Source organism: Epinephelus fuscoguttatus, linkage group LG12 (genome assembly GCF_011397635.1).
Source record: "Epinephelus fuscoguttatus linkage group LG12, E.fuscoguttatus.final_Chr_v1".
Lineage (NCBI taxonomy): Eukaryota > Metazoa > Chordata > Actinopteri > Perciformes > Serranidae > Epinephelus > Epinephelus fuscoguttatus.
In genome coordinates, this window is record NC_064763.1 from 22,359,249 (window position 1) to 22,381,424 (window position 22,176).

The window sequence follows — 22,176 nt, forward strand, 5'->3', positions numbered from 1 at the left end:
ATAAAGGACTGTTTTTCTTAGTGAAGATGCACAGTATTATCTAAAGTATCAACAAAAACCTAATGTGATTTTAGATAGGGTTATTACTTTGGCCATCAAGGGCAAACAGACGGCCACAAAACAATTCCATGAGGAGAAATGTGCTGCGGCTTCAGAAATGGTGCCAGTTCAAAAATAGACACAAAAATCCAAAACAAATACAACAGAAATGTGCTGCAAATAAAAAAACAAGCTGCAGTGGACAAAAGCAAAAACATTAACAGCAAACACGCTGCAGATATTGAAACAATGCAAAGTCAAAAATGCACAAACAAACAAATAAAAGCAAATGTAACAGAAAAATACTGCATATCCAGGCAAAACAACAGAAGCTCTCCAGGCCTCTAGGGAAAGCGTTAAGAGGAAGAGCTTGATTTTCGACATGAGAGAGACCGGACGGAAGAGTGTGTTTGTTTTTGAAGCAGCAAAATAGTGGTGTAAAGAGGTGACACAAAAAAGTTACAGATTTCTTTTTGCATTAGGCCTCAGTCTTTCACAGAATTAAAAAAGAGCAACAGATTCATGTAGCTCCCCCTGGAAGCCTGAAGAACTTCGTGTTGACTGCCAGACCTATCTTGACAGTACTGTGTCAGTGTATGTACTGGAATAGGGGGCAAAACCTCAGTTAACGGCAGCCTCCAGCTGACAAACCTGCAGCTGACCTTAAGGCACTGGTGGAGGTATGACGGGGAAATGCCGAAGCAGTAAAAAAAACCCCACCTGTACAAAGAACTACTGTATTAAAAATGCTCTGGCTTGTTTTCATTTCTTTAAACCAATCACAATCATGTTGGGCAGTGCTAGGCCAAGGATGCAGCAACAGTATCAGGAGTGAACTTGTTTTGGTGGAACATTTGCATATGGGGAGGCAAGCACCGTCATTAAAATGACTCCACAAAAGAAAATGCCACAAATGACATTGACAGTTTTATGTCACTGTGTGATTCACCTCTTAGGGATGAAAAGACAAACATGATCTGATAATCGGTGCCCTAGAAGTGCAGCATGACTGTACTTTAACTCTGGAGGAGCTCACTGGACCCATTAAAACCACAGACAATTTTAGTGCAAAGCGTTCTGACAGATATATATTTGGTATTTTGATAATCTCACAAGTTGTTTTATTTGTCGTAGATCTTTACAACAATTCACCAAAACATGAAAGCTGGCATGTCTTACTACACAACCCAAATCATCAAAATTTGTTTTCAAGATTCACATGTTTTTGACTTTGCATTGTTTTTTGTATCTGCAGCATGTTTGCTGTTAATGTATCTGTTCTGACTTTCTGCAGCATGCTTATTTATTTCGCTGAACCTTTGCTTTTTTGTACTTGTTTTGGATTTTCATATGTTTTTGAACATGTTTCTGAGGCTGGGGCACATTTGTCCAGACTGAAATGTTTTGGGCGGTCGTAACACTTTTGCCCTTCTCGGCCACAGTAATTAGTGTATTGGAAATATGGCAGTTCACACAGCACTTCTACTTTTTTATATAAAATATTTTAAATGCCGGAAATAGCACTGACACTTTGTTTGAAGAGCCTTGACTTTTTCTGCCCTCCCTATTTCTGAAACCAAACTTAGCCCTTGCAAGAATTACTGATCAGTTATCTAATGACACTTTGTATGATACCTTACTTAAATAAGATAAACATGTTTTTCTACAAAAGAAACAAATCTAAAGTAGCTAAATTGTTTACATCAAAGACTGATTAAAGTATATGTAGAGAATAATACAATCTGAATAAGCATTCAGTGCCAGGCTTTGGCACTTGAGGGTACTGAGGTTTGATATGCAGCCCAAGCTGTGCTAACAGTTGAGACTCACCAGCAGACCCTCGTTTCTGCGGAGCACGGTGTAGGCAAAGGCCGGGCACGGGCAGTAGTGACAGGACACAAAGCAAGTGTACAAACGCCCTGAGCCTCCGACTACCTGCAACAGATCAATGCAAAGTACATTTAAATAAGTGACAAAGCTTGACTTCATTTGAAAGATCATACACAGAGACAAGCTGTTTCATTATGAGGAAGCAGGTTCACCAATCAAGAATGATCACAATGCTGTCTGTATTGGCTGCCAGCTGAGGTGCATTGGAGATTGTAAAGGCATGAAGACAAACAAGCTCGTTTCTAGATCCTAAAGTTCCCTCAACTCGTCTGGACATGACTGAGCTCAGCAGAGAGGTGAAGACATTAAAATGTTTCCAAGTACATCTCTTGTTTATCCATCTCCTCCATTTCTCTCCACAATCCTAAACGTTTATAGTCACACTGACTAAATGAAGTGTTTACCCACATTGGATTTTGGAGTTTTATGTTCTGAGTGTTTGTTTTGGCTCCCCCACTACCTTCATGCCTTTACCATGCAGAAAACTCTTTGTGTTCTTAGACATTTTTTATCGTTTTTGTTCCAAATGACTGTACAGAAATCTGAAAAGGTGCATTTTTGCATATTCTACACCTTCAGCATGTAATATGTTTCAGAATGACTTGAAACTCAACGAAATAATGTTGTTAAAATGCTTTTAAAGCCAAAAATGAAAAAAATAGTGGCAGATTATTTAAGATGTAAATATTTTATTTAACCTGGTCATGAAACTGACTCAGGAGGTTGGCATCAGCAGACCTTAGACTGCGGGAGGTAGTGTGCAGGTGGAGGAGCTCTGACAGGTGGGGGGAGCCAGGTTGTGAAGGGCTTTATAGGTGATGAGGAGTCTGGAGCAGATATGCTGGGGGATGGGGAGCCAGTGGAGGTTATAAGGGACAGGGATGATGTGGTCACGGGTCCCAGAGTGTGTGAGAAGACGAACAGCTGAATTCTGGGTATATTATAGCTTCTCGAGAGTTTTGGATGATTAATCGTTGTTTTGGTGATGTGTTTGATATGTTGGTCAAAGGAGACGGTTTGATCAAAGATGACAACAAGGTTATGGACATGGGGGAGGTAAGGACAATGTAGCCATCGATGGAGAGGAAGCAGTTATGGGTGGATTTGAAAAGAGATTTGGGACTGATGATGATGACTTCTGATTTGTCAAAGTTAAGTTTGAAAAAGTTGGTTTGAAGCCAGGGTTTTATTTCCATGAAGCAGATGGCGAGGGCAAAGTGAGTACCAGGAGGCATGAAGAAGAGATTCTTCATGAGAACTCTCCTGGTTCAATAAATGTTAAATTAAAATAAAAAAACAACATTATGCTAGTTAGAGATGAGCCAGGCCTGCTAATAATCAATTACCATCAATCGCAGCACAATACATGCCAGTTGGATTTGTGTCCGACTGGCTCTGACATCACACATACATGGGCAAAGATAACTTCATGAGACTGAGGCAGCTGCAGTTTTTAGAGATAAGCGCTGCAGAGCTGCAGCTCTCCACCGCCTGCAAGACCCAGAGCATGATGGACAAAGTCTGGCTGTCAAATCAAAGAGCTGATTAGCTCTTAGTTTCAACCACAAACACCACATTTGGAAGAGATACAAATTTTCTGTGTAGTTGTGTTATCTAATACAAGACTGTGGGCCACTGGTCTTATGTTAAGCATCAAAGGTTCAATCTGTTCATGAACATATCTTGTGTGGATGATAATGATGACAGTACCTGGAAAACTGTCGGAAACTGTCTAACTTGATTAATACTAATCACACCTTGTCCTTAAGTTACACAGCAGGGAGAAGAGACTGATGATGTCATCTAGAGACAAGTCCTGCAGCTGCTTCGTGTGTGAAATCAAACTGTTCACACATTACGACAGCAGTCATGGTGATTTACTGGGATATAGTCATACCTTGTAATTCACAGCTGTAAGACATTGCTTCAAATAAACCGATTTGGGTGGAACATCTCAAAGACAACAAAGTTGGTTCCTGTTTCAGTGTCAGTACACCAGCTAATGTCTCCTGAAGACAACTTGCAAGGTCCTTTAAAACAAATAATTCACCCCAAAATCAAAAATACAGATTTTCTCTCTTACCTGTAGTGCTATTCATCAGTCTAAATTGTTTGGGTGTGAGTTGGCGAATGTTTGGTGGAAAGAAAATAGTTCTAACATGAAACTGCTCACAACAAGGTCTGTGGATTGTCGTGAGTAACCGGGTCATGATTTCTGGAAAGAGACATTGCTGTTACTGTGGGGCTTTTTGGCTCTTTGAGCACCACAAGCAGAGAGACATGACATCTAGTTACATTATACTGGAGAGAAGGCAGACATCTCTATGGTCAATATCTCCAACACTCAGCAACTCACACCAAAACAATCTAGATTGATAAAAAGCATTACGTATATGTACATTTGATTTGGGGTGAACTGTCCCTTTAAGAAACTGACTTCACAGTCCAAAATCACTGGACTTTAACTAACCATAATTCTTTATTTTTAAATGTTTCATGGAAGTGACAGAATCGCGGTTGGGTTGAAGGTGTGGTTCCATCATCAGCATCATCATTTCACATTAGATATTTGAAGGAGACGAAGTAGGAACGATGCATTTTTAAACAACTAGTATGAGGTGTCTATTGTCTAATGGCCTCAACTGACAAAATCTCCAATCCACGATGCCGGTGCTCACTCCCAGCTACAGGCAGTGATTTAAGGCTCATCGTCATGCACATGACACAAGGACATTAAGTTGGTGGATTAGCTTGACACCTCACAATAACTAATGCCTCCCAAGATGGCAGAGCAGGCTCCATTATTCTCCGGAGCTTCGATAAATTACCTTTCCCTGTGACCTACAGATGCAAAAACCTCCCATTTCTTCAGTGTGACACTTCATTATAAATGAGGCACAAAAGAGACAATTACATGGACTTAAAGCACCTCAGTAAAGTTGAATAAAGCACCATGCACAGCAGGATCGGCATAGAAACAGTACAACTGTGGAGACCGAGCCAAGAGTCTCTACAGTTCCCAAAGAGCCAAGTTTATTGAAAACCAGCTCACACTTGGGCATTTTCTGTTGCTTGCTGTCATTATTATGTGTCTCTGCTGCAGCTCACACCGCAAAGCTGGCAGCTAACAACATCATCAACACACACCACAAACTGCAGGCCTCCACTAACCTGGGAGGGATCCAAGTTTTCCTCAAATGGCAGTTTATGCATTAAGATCTGTAAGATTCCGTCTCTGCACAAGGAACAGTCAGAGTTAAAGCCTCAACAAAGCTCTGGCTCCATCTCTGCCTGAAATGTTGGCTCTCACGGGAATACTTCTCGGGAAGCCATCATGAGCCAGAGGGCCGGAACTTTGGACGGCCTTCTGTCCACTGGTTCCACACCACAAATAAGGCTTCAGGGAAATGTAAAGCTCTGAGAAGTCACTGAGGTATACAATCCCCTGTATCTGTACTCCAGCATATTGTATGAAGTCTTTGGCCAACTCTGCACGTACACGGGTATTTGTGAAAACCGTGTTTTTCCCTCCTTAATTCTCAAAAAAAAAAAAAAAAAAACCCTGTCCACACAAGTATGGTCATATATATACATATATATATAAATCTCTGTCAGCATGCCAAACCAACAGGTGGTGATATAAACCTAATCCTAAAGCCACACAAATAAGAAGAAGATGTTGAAGAAGAATCCAATCAGAAGCCTGAAAACAAGCCCATTACCGGAAGGCTATTATGTGGCAGTGACCTCCATAGCTTAATCTGATACCACTGTTCTTTAATATGGTGGAAGAGTAACTGTACATGTATGTGTAAACATAGAAATGCTGCCTTTTAGCAAGGTTAAGGCCCTGGCACACTAGGCTGAAGGTTGGCCATCAGCCAATGTTGGGCCATCAGTCAGCGTCTTGGCCCTAGTTTATGTGGTGTGTCCACACAGTTGGCACTAGGCAGCCCTTGGCAGTGTTTTTTCAGCTGATTAAGCGTGATGAATTAGTGGCAGAGCCCATTATCGTGACAAATCACTCTGATTGGCTGTTCAGCTTAAGCGAATCAGTGCACTATCAGTGCACAACATAAGCAAACGACTTAAGTCAAGAGGTCAAAGACAGAGGGCTCTTCTAGTTTATTCATCTTCATATCATCTGATCAATCCAACACAAATATTTTCACAACGCCACTGGGAAAAAAAGCAACTGAAGACCAACAAGTGGTGAGCAAAAGTGATGTGAAAATGGTAGGCAAATGTTGCTTTGTTTCATGTATATATCATAACAACGGTTAGTATATGCGCAGTCCAAAAGTCCTCTGGTTTGCCCTTTTTAGATGACAAATACAGACTACTGACACCTGCTGGTATGGAGAGTTATTTCGTCTTACGCGGGCACAGAACCAAGACCCCAGGAACACTGCCGGGAATTACAACGTCCGGGTTTGTCACATGATGCTACGAGGCCCAAAAAGACTTTGATGGCGCAGGAGCTGACGTGTCAAACCAATCAGTTTTCCCAGTCTACACGTCAACACTGAAAAGTTGACTGAGTTTCTCAACATCTTCACTGTGGATGAAGTTTAACTAAGGGTCTGTTTTCAGTGACCTAAAATGCAGTTTGCTTTGGGCAAGAGGCCAAAACGCAAAAACTTAAGTTCCTAAAAAGTAACCATGCATATTGTTAGAATTATTCAGGAATCTATATTGGGGGCTTATTTTCCAATATCTTGGAGGCATGACCTTTGGTTTGGTTAGACCTTTGGGGAAGTTTCCTGTATTGGGGAATCTGTTTTATGGGGGGCAATCACCTTTACGAAGGCAGCTGTTAGGTGCAAACTGGGGTCAGAGCTTCAGTATAAAGGTCTGTACATTTTGAGGGTTGGCAGAGAACACCTGGGTCACGTCACTTATTCGGAGAGGAGAATTTCCCTCACAACATATGGACCTTGGACTGTATATAAAGATGAAAGATGTCAGGCGCACACTCTAAAACTCGATGCAAAAATATTTTCTTTTATTCAAGTACCAATGTTTCGACTAGACTGTCTTCATCAGGGTTTGATGTACAGTACAGGCCAAAAGTTTGGACACACCTTCTCATTCAGTGCGTTTTCTTTATTTTCATGACTATTTACATTGTAGATTCTCACTGAAGGCATCAAAACTATGAATGAACACATGTGGAGTTATGTACTTAACAAAAAAAGGTGAAATAACTGAAAACATGTTTTATATTCTAGTTTCTTCAAAATAGCCACCCTTTGCTCTGATTACTGCTTTGCACACTCTTGGCATTCTCTCCATGAGCTTCAAGAGGTAGTCACCTGAAATGGTTTTCCAACAGTCTTGAAGGAGTTCCCAGAGGTGTTTAGCACTTGTTGGCCCCTTTGCCTTCACTCTGCGGTCCAGCTCACCCCAAACCATCTCGATTGGGTTCAGGTCCGGTGACTGTGGAGGCCAGGTCATCTGCCGCAGCACTCCATCACTCTCCTTCTGGTCAAATAGCCCTTACACAGCCTGGAGGTGTGTTTGGGGTCATTGTCCTGTTGAAAAATAAATGATCGTCCAACTAAACGCAAACCGGATGGGATGGCATGTCGCTGCAGGATGCTGTGGTAGCCATGCTGGTTCAGTGTGCCTTCAATTTTGAATAAATCCCCAACAGTGTCACCAGCAAAACACCCCCACACCATCACACCTCCTCCTCCATGCTTCACAGTAGGAACCAGGCATGTGGAATCCATCCGTTCACCTTTTCTGCGTCTCACAAAGACACGGCGGTTGGAACCAAAGATCTCAAATTTGGACTCATCAGACCAAAGCACAGATTTCCACTGGTCTAATGTCCATTCCTTGTGTTTCTTGGCCCAAACAAATCTCTTCTGCTTGTTGCCTCTCCTTAGCAGTGGTTTCCTAGCAGCTATTTGACCATGAAGGCCTGATTCACGCAGTTTCCTCTTAACAGTTGTTCTAGAGATGGGTCTGCTGCTAGAACTCTGTGTGGCATTCATCTGGTCTCTGATCTGAGCTGCTGTTAACTTGCGATTTCTGAGGCTGGTGACTCGGATGAACTTATCCTCAGAAGCAGAGGTGACTCTTGGTCTTCCTTTCCTGGGTCGGTCCTCATGTGTGCCAGTTTAGTTGTAGAGCTTTATGGCTTTTTCGACTCCACTTGGGGACACATTTAAAGTTTTTGCAATTTTCCGGACTGACTGACCTTCATTTCTTAAAGTAATGATGGCCACTCGTTTTTCTTTAGTTAGCAGATTGGTTCTTGCCATAATATGAATTTTAACAGTTGTCCAATAGGGCTGTCGGCTGTGTATTAACCTGACTTCTGCACAACACAACTGATGGTCCCAACCCCATTGATAAAGCAAGAAATTCCACTAATTAACCCTGATAAGGCACACCTGTGAAGTGGAAACCATTTCAGGTGACTACCTCTTGAAGCTCATGGAGAGAATGCCAAGAGTGTGCAAAGCAGTAATCAGAGCAAAGGGTGGCTATTTTGAAGAAACTAGAATATAAAACATGTTTTCAGTTATTTCGCCTTTTTTTGTTAAGTACATAACTCCACATGTGTTCATTCATAGTTTTGATGCCTTCAGTGAGAATCTACAATGTAAATAGTCATGAAAATAAAGAAAACGCATTGAATGAGAAGGTGTGTCCAAACTTTTGGCCTGTACTGTATGTGAATCTGTATGTTTTTGTCAATGGTCAGCACCTCTCTAGTCTGAGTGGGCGGAAGTTCGCTGCATAGATCAGCCTCTCATTGGGTGGAATGAGCCACCCGCTGAAGTCCCGCCCTACCACCTCCGGTTGTGTAGCAGTTTTCAACCATTTTCAACACGTCCTTTACTAACTTTTGCGGTGTTTGATCTTGCAGGGATGTAGCCATTTTTCTGCCATGGTTCTCGTCCTGTAGGCGATATTTTTGTGGGCGTGTTACACCAAAACCTGTTTCCCCCAGGCAATATTTTTGCAAGCGCACCATTGCTGTGGCACCGCTCAGAACAATTGTGATTGGTTGAAAGAAATACAAGCAGCCGGGGCGTTTTTTTTCTCCAATCTTAAAGTGAGAGTCGGCCCAGCCAGACCTTTCTTTTCTTGAGAAAGGTCTGGTGAGCGAGACTAGCGCCTCTCCAGCCCTGGTGTGCACTCCTCTCTCTTCACCTGTATATAAACATGGACACTGCTTCCCACTGTACAAGAAATATGCCAAAATATCCTGGATATGCACAGCATATCTTGCTCTGGTAATGCCATTTGGAGCACAGAAGCAATCAGGAAGTGGAGCTGCAGTAATGGGTTCCTGCCCATACACCTGTCCGACCATATCGCGAGTAGCGGCATTGATCATGAGCACACCAATTGACACACGCAGCTGTCAGTAGTGTCATTAAACACCCTTTTTATGGCATCAAATAACTAATAAAACCAAACTTATTGGAAAACTGACCACTTAAGCATAAATCAACATGATAAAACACTACAGAAAAAAATAACAGAGACCATCTTTGGGAAAAATCCAGGTGATGTGTACTGTGTTTTTAGTTTGTTCCATGTCCCATTCGCTAACATCGAGGGGGGCAGGGTTTATGACCTATACTGCAGCCAGCCACTAGAGGGAGATTGAGATGTTTTGGATTAACTTTAGGAGAGCTTTCATGTCATCTATATCATACAGTCATTGGTGTGAACTAGACCTTATACAGTACCAAAGGGCTTTGAAAACTGCCTGTCTTGGGACGACCTCTAGCTCACATGGTAGAGTATGTGCCGCATGTAGGCACAGTCCTTTGCAGCAGCTCAGGTTCAGTTCCAACCTGCAGCCAATTGTTGTGTGTCATTCCCCATCTCTCTCCCCACTTTCCTGTCACTCTCCAACTGCACTATTATAAAATTTAAAAAAAGAGAACTGCCTGTCTCTTACATGTGTCCTAATGAACTATGTCAAGTACCAAAAAGCCGTCTCCATTGCCGCATAAAGCTTATTTTACATTCCCATCAGAAGAAACGTTTGGCAAACCGATGCCACTGGAGATAAGATTAAAAAAAAACATTTCAGAGCCCCTTGCAGCTGCCGCTCTTCACAAACAGGCACATTAAGAAAGCATCATAAAAACTTCCCCTTTCACCACCTCATGCAGCCATTCTTGTTCTGTTGGCCTGAATCTGAAGTTATTTTAGTCTATATAATGTCAAACATCTTCGCATTACTTGTTTTGTTCAAACATCAGTCCAAAACCCAGAGAAAATCAATTTACAGTTACACAAAACAGGGCAAATCCTCACATTTGATGAAGCTGGAGCCTCCAAATGTGTGGCATTTTTGGCAGAATCTAATGAATAATTAATCAATTATCAAAACAGTTCTATCATGCCAATCAACCACTTCATCAACTGTTTCATTCCTACTTTGCTGAACATCAACCTCAACTTTTTAATGCGTAGAAGACAAAACACCGCCATCCATAGTGTTGTGTCTACTCGCTACTTATGTTTCCCAACAGGCCGTGGTACACCCTCGCCAAGGAAAAGGTCACTGAACGTTAACAATGAGACAAGGTGAAAAATCCCAGCAGCGAAATGTCATGCTCTCATGAGTTATTCATTCCCTACAACATGAGAAACTTGATTGTGTCCCACGGAAACAGCATATTAACAGGAAATGACCAAGATTGGGCATTTTGTTAATTTATCAACTATTTCGACATCTCTCTGATTCAGTGGCCAGATGAGCAAGTCACAGTACGTCCAGTAAACTCTACGCTTAATATTGTCTAAGAATATAGTTTCAATCCAAATATTGTCTGATGATTTTCTGGAGACCACTTAGGAAAGTTTTGCTTTGTTAAGATCACTATTTATCATCTGATGACAGAAATCTGCTTTCTCACCCTCTCCTCCTCACACAGGAAATTTTTAAGGACTTTGATGAGTAGATGACTAATTGCAGAAGGGCTTCTTTTTTTTTTAAGTGAGCCACTGTTCCTCAAAATGTTGTAGTTAAGTTTCAGTATTTCAGAAAGGTTTAGTTTTTGAAAAATTGATTTAGCTTTAGTCGGTAGGTTTAGGTTGTTTTTGTATGGGCCACGTATAATGCTTCAGTAGTATGTAATTATGTAGCTTAATACACAAAATACATGGTTGGAGAAGTATGGAGGAGTGGCCATAATGTTTAATTGGAAATCAACGTGAGTACTCTTTCACTACCATACTCACAGGAAGACATGATCCCAGTTGTTTAACATTAGATGTCTATTTGTTTTGAGACTTCGAATTTGGCATTTTTGGTCGTCAACATCTTAGATTTTTGGAGCCCGCAGTGACCATATTTGGTTGAGATGGTGTTGCTACAGCTAGCTGCCAGTTTGGTTAGCACAATGAATTTACAACTATGGTTAACTGTGGTAATGCTACTGCTAACTTTTGCTGCGGGAAAACAGGGTTAAAACCATTAAAAATAATTGTACATACTGGAAAAATAGTAATAGTATTAGTATCTGACTAGTTAGAGTAGTTAGTAAAAACAATTGCCGAACAAGGCTTTTTTAACCACGTTAAAATAACTCTTATGAACTGAAAACACACTGAAATAGCGACAGCTACGTCTCTACTCTGTGAATCTGGTTACGCCATAGTTACGTTACCAATCCAACGTCGACGCTGTGGTGGCAACTTGTTAACGGACTGAACCTACCTGTCACTCAAAGTGTCCCTTTCCTTATGCATAACTTAAAATCTTAATAACATTAAGATGAATGAGCTATGTAAAAATCACCCCCCACACAGTGGTCATGAATTTTGAAATTAGCTATAGAGACTAAATCCAATTTTTTGTACCAGGCTGTAAACATGTTTATTTATGCAGTAAAGTTGGGCATTTTAACATGGGGTCTATGGGGACTGACTCACTCTTTGAGCCAGCCTCAAGTGGCCATTAAAAGAACTGCAGTTTTTGGCACTACCACACTTTTGTTCAATTTCTGTGGTTCGATGTCGCAAAAGCTGAAGGAAATTCATGCGGTCTCCTTCCTGAAATCAATTTACATTTTATTTATTTTTTCTTAGTTTTTTAACCAGACAATATTGTTTCAGTTTAGTTTTTGGTACTTATTATTATTATTATTATCATATTATTACTGAAATCTATCTTATTGTATTTTATTGTCATTTCCATTCTTGTTTTGTCATTTTAATATATTTTACCCAGTTTTCGTCCAGCTTTTATTTAACCTTATTATAATCATTATTATCATTATTATTATTATTATTATTATTAACAGTAGTAGTAGTAGTTTTTCTTGTTGTGCCTTTTTAATCCATTCTATCTAGTTTCTGGTTTTTATTTTTTTCTGGTTTGCCACTATTACTTTTATCATAGTTTTTTAAATCTATTCTCTAATATTTTAATCAATATTTTTTTCCAGTCTACAGTGTTTCCTCTAGGATTTTTTTCAGCAGTGGGGGTAGCCCCCCCATTTGGATGTGAAATACAAAAGTGTTTTATTCTGATAAACCGCATGTTTGAATGTTGTTTCTGTGTCGGACTGTCTCTGTCTCTCTTTTTCTCTTTCCGTCTCTCTCTCTCTGAAACATTGATATTGATATTATAAATTATCTTCAGCTAATAAAATCTTCCTTTTTTTTTCTCTGGTTTGCTGCTCTATTCTTCAAGACGACAGATTCTGACCTGGTGCTCCAGTGATGATGTCACTTTCAAGATCCCGCGAGTAACATTAATTCCAATAGGAGTAGGGATGCACTGAAATGAAAATTTGTGGCCGAAGCTGAATAATATTAAACGCTTGGCCGAATACCGAGTATCGAATGCCATTTTTTAGTTTTTCATTAGTTTTTGCAGATGAACCCCCTCCAGATTAGTGTTGTCACAGTACCAAAATTGGGACCCACTGTACGATACCAGTAAAAGTATTACGGTTCTGAGTAGTATCAGGATACCACAGCAAAAATGAGGCAGATGTGCCTTTTGTCATTTATAAAAAGATAAATCACTTTTCTATAATACATCAATGATATTTCAATGGAATAAATTACTTATTGACTTATTCATACTTCAAAAACAGCATCAATAAGTGATTAACATGGGGGGGTCAAAATAAAATAAATAAATATAAAAAAAAATAAATATAAATAATAAATAAATAAATGAAATAAAAATTAACCAGCCACCCTCCTCCTCTCTCAAGTCCCTTCATAAGTAAAGAACAGTCCCTAAAGTGCGGTGAGGTTTGTGGACCATTACCTGCCACAAAGAGAGTAATGTGAACGGCTCGTTTCTCCTCTGACGCGCCACATATTGTGTGCCGCCATGGCTCGGCTGTTCAGGTACTTTTGGGCAGTCATGACAACAAGTTATTCACCTTGAGCCGGACTTCTCCGTCGCCGGTAAGCCGTTATAATGCGCCGCTGTATTTGACAGGAATACGTATTCCTGTCCATGTCTGTGACCCCTGTTCAACCCACAACCGGTGGGATTCGCCGTTTTGTTTCTGCTGCTGGTTGAAATCTGTACTCACACAGCGTGCTGAATGATTTATTTTGCTCGCTCAAAACTATTTTTAGTCGCAAATGCGAGTGCGGTGACGGACGGAGTAAAATATCGCCACACTGCCGACATTTTACTCCGTCCGTCACCGCACGCTGTTTGATTGCGTTATCAAAACACGCCGCTATTATTCGGCCTTGCTTTTAACTTATTCCACCGAATACTGAATGTGTGTTTTTTTGCAATATTCGGCCGAATATATTCGGTGCATCCCTAAATAGGAGCCTTCCCCCACTCCCCCCTCCCCTCACCGCTGCTCTCCTCACTACACTGGCTGCTGCGCTGTGCAAGTGCACAGATGTCTCAGAGCAGCGGTGGTGCATTTGCAAAATAAATGTTTTGAAGGAGCAGCAGCGGCAGCAAATGAATGTAGCGGAAACACTCAGTCTACACTTCGTCTTACTATCAGCCACTCAATAATCTGTGAAACACTCTGAACTGCACTGACTTGTATGAAATGTGCTATACAAATAATATTGATACATAGATCAATACAATATATTATGTGAAAACTAACTCACAGTGCTGTAATATGCTGCCCAAATATGGACTACTCTGAAGGGAAGTATTCAGCCTTCCAACCTCAAAGGTCACGGCTGTCATGACTCGACCTCTGATCCTCATCCTTCTGCTCCTTTCCTCCTTTTATTTCTTAGAGACCTGCTGTAATTACATTTAGCCCAGAACATTAAATATATCTTAATGCCATGTCAGCCATGTTCTGGTTCCAGATATTTCAACAGCTGCTTGCTGAAGCTGTCACTGCCAAGTTTAAATTGAGAGAGTCATGGAGCAGGCTAAGATAAATATTTGTGGCATGGCTTTGAGGCAGCGTTTGAATAGACACTGTGTAAACTCAAGTCTCACTCAATCCACCACTAACAGTTAAAACATAAAACAGACCTGCCAACACCACAGGAGCAACACTAACTGCTGCTAATGCCACATAATGAACTGCTTCCAGGATTTATGACAAAGAGAAAGAAGAATGTCGTTATGTGATTATTAACATATTGTTTATGTTGTAAAACTTCCGCATGAAGTCACGAGGTAATGCTACTATTCCCAGAAGAGAAGCCTGTACCTGAAGGCTGCTGGGAAAGCATCAGGGATGTTTAACTTGCTTGACAGGTAAAAATCAACAGCCTGATTACTCAAAGCTATCCATAACATACTTGCATATTTAATCAAATGCACAAGCTCATGATTCACACTCTCATTACAGTCAACAATGCTTGGTCCTGTTAGTCTGGAACAATAACGGGGACATATTTTGCAGGTTATACTTGTATTTTAGGTTTCTACTAGAACATGTTTAGATCCTTTAATGTTCAATTAACACTTTACTTTCCTTATACTGTATAAAAATCTGTGTAAATCTGTAAAACATATTTGAGGCTTTTAATGAAGGTAAAACAGCCTATTAAGCCTAAATCAGCCGACACTAATAGTCTAAATTCAGGTGGCCACTCTGCAGGGCACTATTTATGATTACCAAACTCTCTATTTTATTTTGAGACTTTTACTTTTTTGGATTTGGCATTCATAGCTAACCAGCTAGGAAGACTCAAGACTAGCCACTGTTATCAAGGTTCGGCAAAATTTCAAGGAAAAGGTGCAGCAGATGTATTATGCACACGTTAGTTGTTGAAATGTAAAAACATTATTTTATTTGGTATAGCGGCTTCACATTTTTACAATTGGAGACTATAAGAATTTCTTTAGGCATGTGTCTCAGGCGCTGCAGGTTGCTTACCCCTGACCTACCACATCAGTACACGATCACCCCCCTTCGTCCCTTGGTCCAGACGCAGAAGTCCCAATGAAAATGCTAAGTTAGCATTTAGCTAGCTATGAGGCGTTACGTTAAAAAAGAAGCTGTCAAAGGTAGGGTACGGGTTACATCTCGTTTAGGTGACTCACATCTTCATGTATAATGAATTATAAAGAAGATTATTGCTATGTTTGGCTTTTACAACGTCGCATTGTAGAAGGGTTCAAATAATTGTCGCGCTGCTGGATTCATCTCATACTGGTGGGCAAGGTTTGGAGGGGTGTGTCATGTAAGCTCGAAACAGAATGTGGCTACAGCTGTACATGTCTCCATCTCCGCAGCTGCAGAATGACTGTAACAGAATAGCAGCACTTTCAATGTAAAAAAAATCACCAATAAGAGCATCTTAACACAACTGAAAATGTTTCAGTAGGAATATGATTTGAAACTGGGGAGAAATTAACAACATCAGCAACCACGACTATGTTTCCCTGATGTTAGCATGTAGCTACATGTAGCGGTGTATGTAATATTAACACTTGCAGCAGTATGCCTTGAGCAGATGATCATATACAGAAATACTTCATGAGCTGACAGCTTGTAGCCAAAGCACAAACTGTTAGAAACAGAGCATTCAGAACAGTCTGGCGCTTGAGGTTTTTTGCTCACAGGGACTACTTTTACATACGTTTACCACATGATTTGAAACTTTGGCCACTTTTGATATGAACATCCAACATTTTATATATAAAAAACCCTTAAAATTATAACTTATCAACACACTCATTGCATATTTGGGGTAAAAGATTAACTTTGAAACTTGCCCTGTGCCAGAAAACACCCATGTCCCAGATGAAAAAAATTGTTAAAAGCCTTCAAAATCTAAAACTAACAGCACGTAACAGCAGTTTTTTTGCGATATGTTGGCCCTTTAAAGATGAGTCCCAGACTTTTATCAACTCTGTCAGATTTCTACAAAAAATTATTAAATCAGGCATTAAAAAAACGAATTGGCTACATCACAAGGACTCCTGTCTCAATTCCTGTTTTCCTGGCTTTAATCTATTTCTTTTAGATAAGAATAAAATCAATACCACTCTGATGTCTGAACACCTTATATATTGTTTGTGTAATCTGTATCAAATCCCAAAGTGTACAAATGACAAATTAACAGGGAAGTTGCTGAGAAATAGTTCATCACAAAACCACAATTTGTTGTTTTCACACTTTGATTTTGTATGGATTAAACAAAAAAAGCCCTAACGTACTAACGAGTGAGCTGTGTGAGTGCTGCTAGGCTGATTCCTTCACCGTCAGACAGACCCAGGCTAGCTATTTATATGTGTGAGTGACAGCCTGCTTCCACTAAAATGTTTCAGAGCAGTAAGTAAACAGCGGAGCAACAAAATCAAGCAGAGGGGGAAATGTGTGACCTTCCCACAGGCTTAGACTCATGCAAACATTGACAAGCAGGACGTGTCACTTCCACTAAACATAAGAGTCTGCGAGACATTGTATCCAGCAAATTAGTGCTGCTACTAACAATTATGTTCATCGTTGATTAATCTGTAGATTATTTTCTCAATTCATCATTTAAATCCTGTCACAATATCTCAGAGGCTAAAATGACTTTATCCAACTGACATTTCCAACGGATTAGGGTTGTCACATCCTGGTCCGTTGGTCAACTGATTCGTCAATATGCTCTTATCCGACCGAATTCTCATTGATAGGACAGTCGCTGTTGTTATTTTAATAAGGTTGCGTGTCTACCAAAGTGTTTCTTTTCCCAACTGAAAACTGCAGATGTCCAGCATGATGGTTGGTCTTTGTCCCGCCCCTCCACTGTGACTGGATGGCTGGGGACATTGATGAGCACGTTTTATCCAGTTTAACACTTTTCAACCCCCATTTTTAGTTGGAAAACAAATTTAATCCCAGAAGACATTCAGTGTCAGATTTATTTCTCAAAAAAAAAAAAAAAAAAAAGGCAGTTCAAGGCTGTGATATTTAACATTAGTAAGTTAATGTTGTACACGAAATTGTCAACCCCGAAGTTAACTTCTAGTGTCCAGTAAGTCCGATTTTTATAATCAGTCCCGCTCAATGCTTGGTGGTGAGACAGACTCGTGCATGCAGCTCAGCTGTTGGCTCCCAGCCAAACAGTGCGCTGTTTTATTTTCAGATAATATTACATTGGAGATCACATCTATTTTTCATTCAAGGCATTCCACTTGCTTGAACACAGTTAACTTGCCCTGGGAAAGTGTTAATGTCAAGCTCTGTGACAGGAAATTTTAAGCCCTAAAAAACATTATATTTACTATACCATCAGACCAAAGAACGCACTCACTTCAACGATTAACAATCAATACAGTGGCAGATTAATTTGCAGATTTGGCTGCAGTAGCTCAGCTCATAGGGACTTGGGTTTGGGAACCAGAGGGTTGCCGACTCAAGTCCCCGTCCCGAACAAATATGGAGTGTGGACTGGTAGCTGGAGAGGTGCCAGTTCGCTTCCTGGGCACTGCCAAGTTGCCTTTAAGCAAGGCACTGAACCCCCAACTGCTCAGGGCACCTTCCAAAGGCAGACTCCTCACTCTGCTCTCTCTATATTTAAAGCACATATAGGTCCTGTTTGTGCATCAGTGTGTGTATTTCCAGCCTGTGTGTATATGACAACAGAGTGAAAACAATGAATCTCCCCTGAGGGATTAATAAAGTATATTTTCTTCTTTGTAATTTTCTGCAGATCAAATGTCAATTAAATGACAACTTGTTGCTGCTTCAGTCACTTCCACTGAACATTAGAGTCTGCAAGATATTGTATCTAGCAAATTATCATTATTTGTTCTCAGCTTAGAAAATAACGCTGTGACATATTGCAAGAATTAAATGACATTGGTCTGGACAGCAACTAACAATTACAGGGTACAAAATAACACCACCCCCTTGCCAAACAATGGTAAAATATGCAAATTCACCAGCCACCAAAACATAAAGTTTGCACCCTGGAATTATGTTCATCGTTGATTAATCGACAAATAATTTTCTCAATTAATCCATTAATCGTTAAATCTATGATACGTAAAAGACAAGAGTAGTGAAAAATGCCAGTCACAACTTTTTAATACTATATATGAAGAGGATAAGAAGCAAATCCTCACACTGCTAAAATTAGATTAGTTTTCTTTTGACCTTCTAATCAATTAATTGACTCATCATTTCTGCTCTGTAACAGATTTAATATAAAATCTAATAATAAAACAGTTAATACAAACACTATGTTTTTGGAATTACAGAGCTCAATGTTCAAAATCTAACTTTGAAAAATATCTCAAAGTGCTAAACATGGTTGGGAAATCTGACAAATGTCTGAAATATAAGTTAAACATATAAAGATTTGTACAGTGACAGTTTCTTTTCCAGTGAAAAAAGTTAAATTTCTCAGAGTTAAGCTTCTTAAATGTGAATATTTTCTGGTTTTACATATTTTTGGGTTTTAGACAGAACAGGACATTAGAGGACGTCATCTTGGGCTTTGGGATACACTGATCAAGAAAAACCACAGATGAAGATAGATAAGAAGGTTTTTTGGGTGTTGGGGGGGTGGGGATTTTCCAGAGAACAAGAGAATAAAAATAGATATTACATTAATAATTTCCCATACATGCTGCTGGACCACAAATGTCACACAGCCTTGAGGGACATTAAATGAAACGGTTAAAGACACCAACAATTGAGCTGCCAGTGTCCCAACAGAGCAGAATGGATGTCTTTATTTAGCTGCATTGTGCTTTACAGTTCCTTTCATAAAACTGTTTTTGCAGGAACCTGAAGGAGTTTACAGGAAATTTGGGTCACAATGACCACAACCTCAGTGGACCGCCTTGCATGTCCCGTCACAGGTCACTCTGCATCCTGCTGAGATTCACTTTGAGGACAGGCCATCAGGGAGTACCGTTGCTGGGGGGGGGGGGGGGGGGTTACATAGCCTACAACGGTGTTTGGGTGGGTGGAGGGCGTCAAGTAGCATCCGCATGAACGCCATGACCAAACGTCTCCCAGCAGAACATTGCATTGTAACAAAATGATCAATGTTACTCACTTCACCCACCACTGGTTTGAATGTTTAGGCTGATCGGTGTATGTTGTGTTAAGTTGTGTACTTGCATTATCCCGAACATTTCCAACAACGTTCAAACTCAGAGAAATCTGTAATTTTAATCAGGGACATGGCTCATGCCATTTGGTCTCCATCGCCTGTCAGTGGCATTGTATCCCCTCTGTGCATGCGTCAGGGTTGTGGCTGTCTGCCAGAAGCTGTCATAAATTGACACTTTATCCAGTTTTAAGTCAGTTTTCTATGATAAAATAAATATATGTTTTTATCAGATGAAGGATTTTAGTGATCAAATGTCTTGATTTTCACTTTTCGCCATACCGCATCAGAGAAACACTGATTTTTAACGTGAAACTGCTTTATTCAGTGTTTGCTCCATGTTTTTAAGAGGAAGAGACCTTTGCGGTTAATTTGGCTCCCGCTAAAAATCTCCTGAACATCTGGATCTTAAGCTATCAGAGAAAAAAGGTGAGCCTACATAAGCAGGAGTCAGGCTGGCAGCAACTCGATGAGCTGAACGGCATCAAAGAAGCGTAAACCCGCTTAAGTCAATGTTGTCACTGGTTTAAATGATCTCGTCTGTTTGATTTGGAGAGAAAGACACCTCTGCAGATAATTCGGCTCCTGCTAAAAACCTCCTGAACGATGAACACTGAAGGAACTATAACCAAGAGAAACTGACTGCATGAAGACATTGCTCCATCTTTTGTTATTGCATAGAGTCCCCTCGCGGTAGAAAAGTACATAGTGTACACTGAACCCCAAACCCCTTTTTTAGGTTGTTATCCAAAAGAACAAAACATAAGGAGCAAATCTTTTTAGATCTGTGTCTGTTAAGGGCAAAACAGATGAAAGCACTGTAATGGAAAAATGTAAATAGACCAAGTACTGGTAAATAACTAAAAAGCCTGTCTGCAAAAAAAACAAGAAGTATTTTGAAAAAGTATGTCGGCCTTGTATCATTATCTTGAACATACAGACTTGGAAAGTATACTGGGTGTGAGTATTAGGAGCATTAGGAGCATCGCTTTATGTTGACTCTGTGGTGGGATGAAATTGGACGTTGGCAGGTGCTAGCTGCAGGAGCAACATTTTTTTTTATCTTTTTAATTTTCTATTATTAAATTTTTACTCTCTATTAAAATTATTATGCATTTTTATCTTAATTTTTATGTCTTGTGAATGTCCATATGCTGACATAGTTATGTATCATTTGTATGTTTCTCTAAAATCTAATGAAGAAAGTGAAATACACTGAACAAAAATATAAACGCAACACTTTTGATTTTGCTCCCATTTTTCATGAGCTGAACTCAAAGATCTAAAACATTTTCTATACACACAAAAGACCATTCCCTACAAATATTGTTCACAAATCTGTCTAAATCTGTGTTAGTGAGCACTTCTCCTTTGCCGAGATAATCCATCCCACCTCAGAGGTGTGGCATATCAAGATGCTGATTAGACAGCATGAATAGGTGTGCCTCAGGCTGACCACAATAAAAGGCCACTCTGAAATGTTCAGTTTTATCACACAGCACAATGCCACAGATGTCGCAAGTTTTGAGGGAGCGTGCAATTGGCATGCTGATTGCAGGAATGTCCACCAGAGCTGTTGCCCGTGAATTGAATGTTCATTTCTCTACCATAAGCCGTCTCCAAAGGCGTCTCAGGCAATTTGGCAGTACATCCAACTGGCCTCACAACCGCAGACCACATGTAACCACACCAGCCCAGGATCTCCACATCCAGCATGTTCACCTCTGTCTGAGACCAGCCGGCCGGACAGCTGCTGCAACAATCGGTTTGCATAACCAAAGAATTTCTGCACAAACTGTCAGAAACCGTCTCAGGGAAGCTCATCTGCATGCTCGTCGTCCTCATCGGGGTCTCGACCTGACTGCAGTTCGTCGTCGTAACCGACTTGAGTGGGCAAATGCTCACATTCGATGGCGTCTGGCACGTTGGAGAGGTGTTCTCTTCACGGATGAATCCCGGTTTTCACTGTTCAGGGCAGATGGCAGACAGCGTGTGTGGCGTCGTGTGGGTGAGCGGTTTGCTGATGTCAACGTTGTGAATCGAGTGGCCCATGGTGGCGGTGGGGTTATGGTATGGTCAGGCATATGTTATGGACAACGAACACAGGTGCATTTTATTGATGGCATTTTGAATGCACAGAGATACCGTGACGAGATCCTGAGGCCCATTGTTGTGCCATTCATCCACGACCATCACCTCATGTTGCAGCATGATAATGCACGGCCCCATGTTTCAAGGATCTGTACACAATTCCTGGAAGCTGAAAACATCCCAGTTCTTGCATGGCCAGCATACTCACCGGACATGTCACCCATTGAGCATGTTTGGGATGCTCTGGATCGGCGTATACGACAGCGTGTTCCAGTTCCTGCCAATATCCAGCAACTTCGCACAGCCGTTGAAGAGGAGTGGACCAACATTCCACAGGCCACAATCAACAACCTGATCAACTCTATGTGAAGGAGGTGTGTTGCACTGCGTGAGGCAAATGGTGGTCACACCAGATACTGACTGGTTTTCCGGCCCCCCTCCACACCCCCCCAATAAAGCAAAACTGCACATTTCAGAGTGGCCTTTTATTGTGGCCAGCCTAAGGCACACCTGTGCAATAATCATGCTGTCTAATCAGCATCCTGATATGCCACACCTCTTAGGTGGGATGGATTATCTCTGCAAAGGAGAAGTGCTCACTAACACAGATTTAGACAGATCTGTGAACAATATTTGTGAGAAATGGTCTTT

The 22,176-nt window shown here is 40.7% G+C and overlaps 1 protein-coding gene across 2 annotated transcripts in view; it reads right to left on the reverse strand.

Annotated features, from left to right (window-relative positions):
- Positions 1-22,176, reverse strand: part of zswim7 (zinc finger, SWIM-type containing 7) — a 46,039-nt gene that overhangs the window by 14,832 nt on the left and 9,031 nt on the right. For both annotated transcript variants that reach the window (XM_049592052.1, XM_049592051.1), the window contains exon 4: positions 1,870-1,974. In XM_049592052.1, coding sequence (XP_049448009.1) covers positions 1,870-1,974 — 105 coding nt within the window. The remainder of the gene's footprint in view (positions 1-1,869; positions 1,975-22,176) is intronic.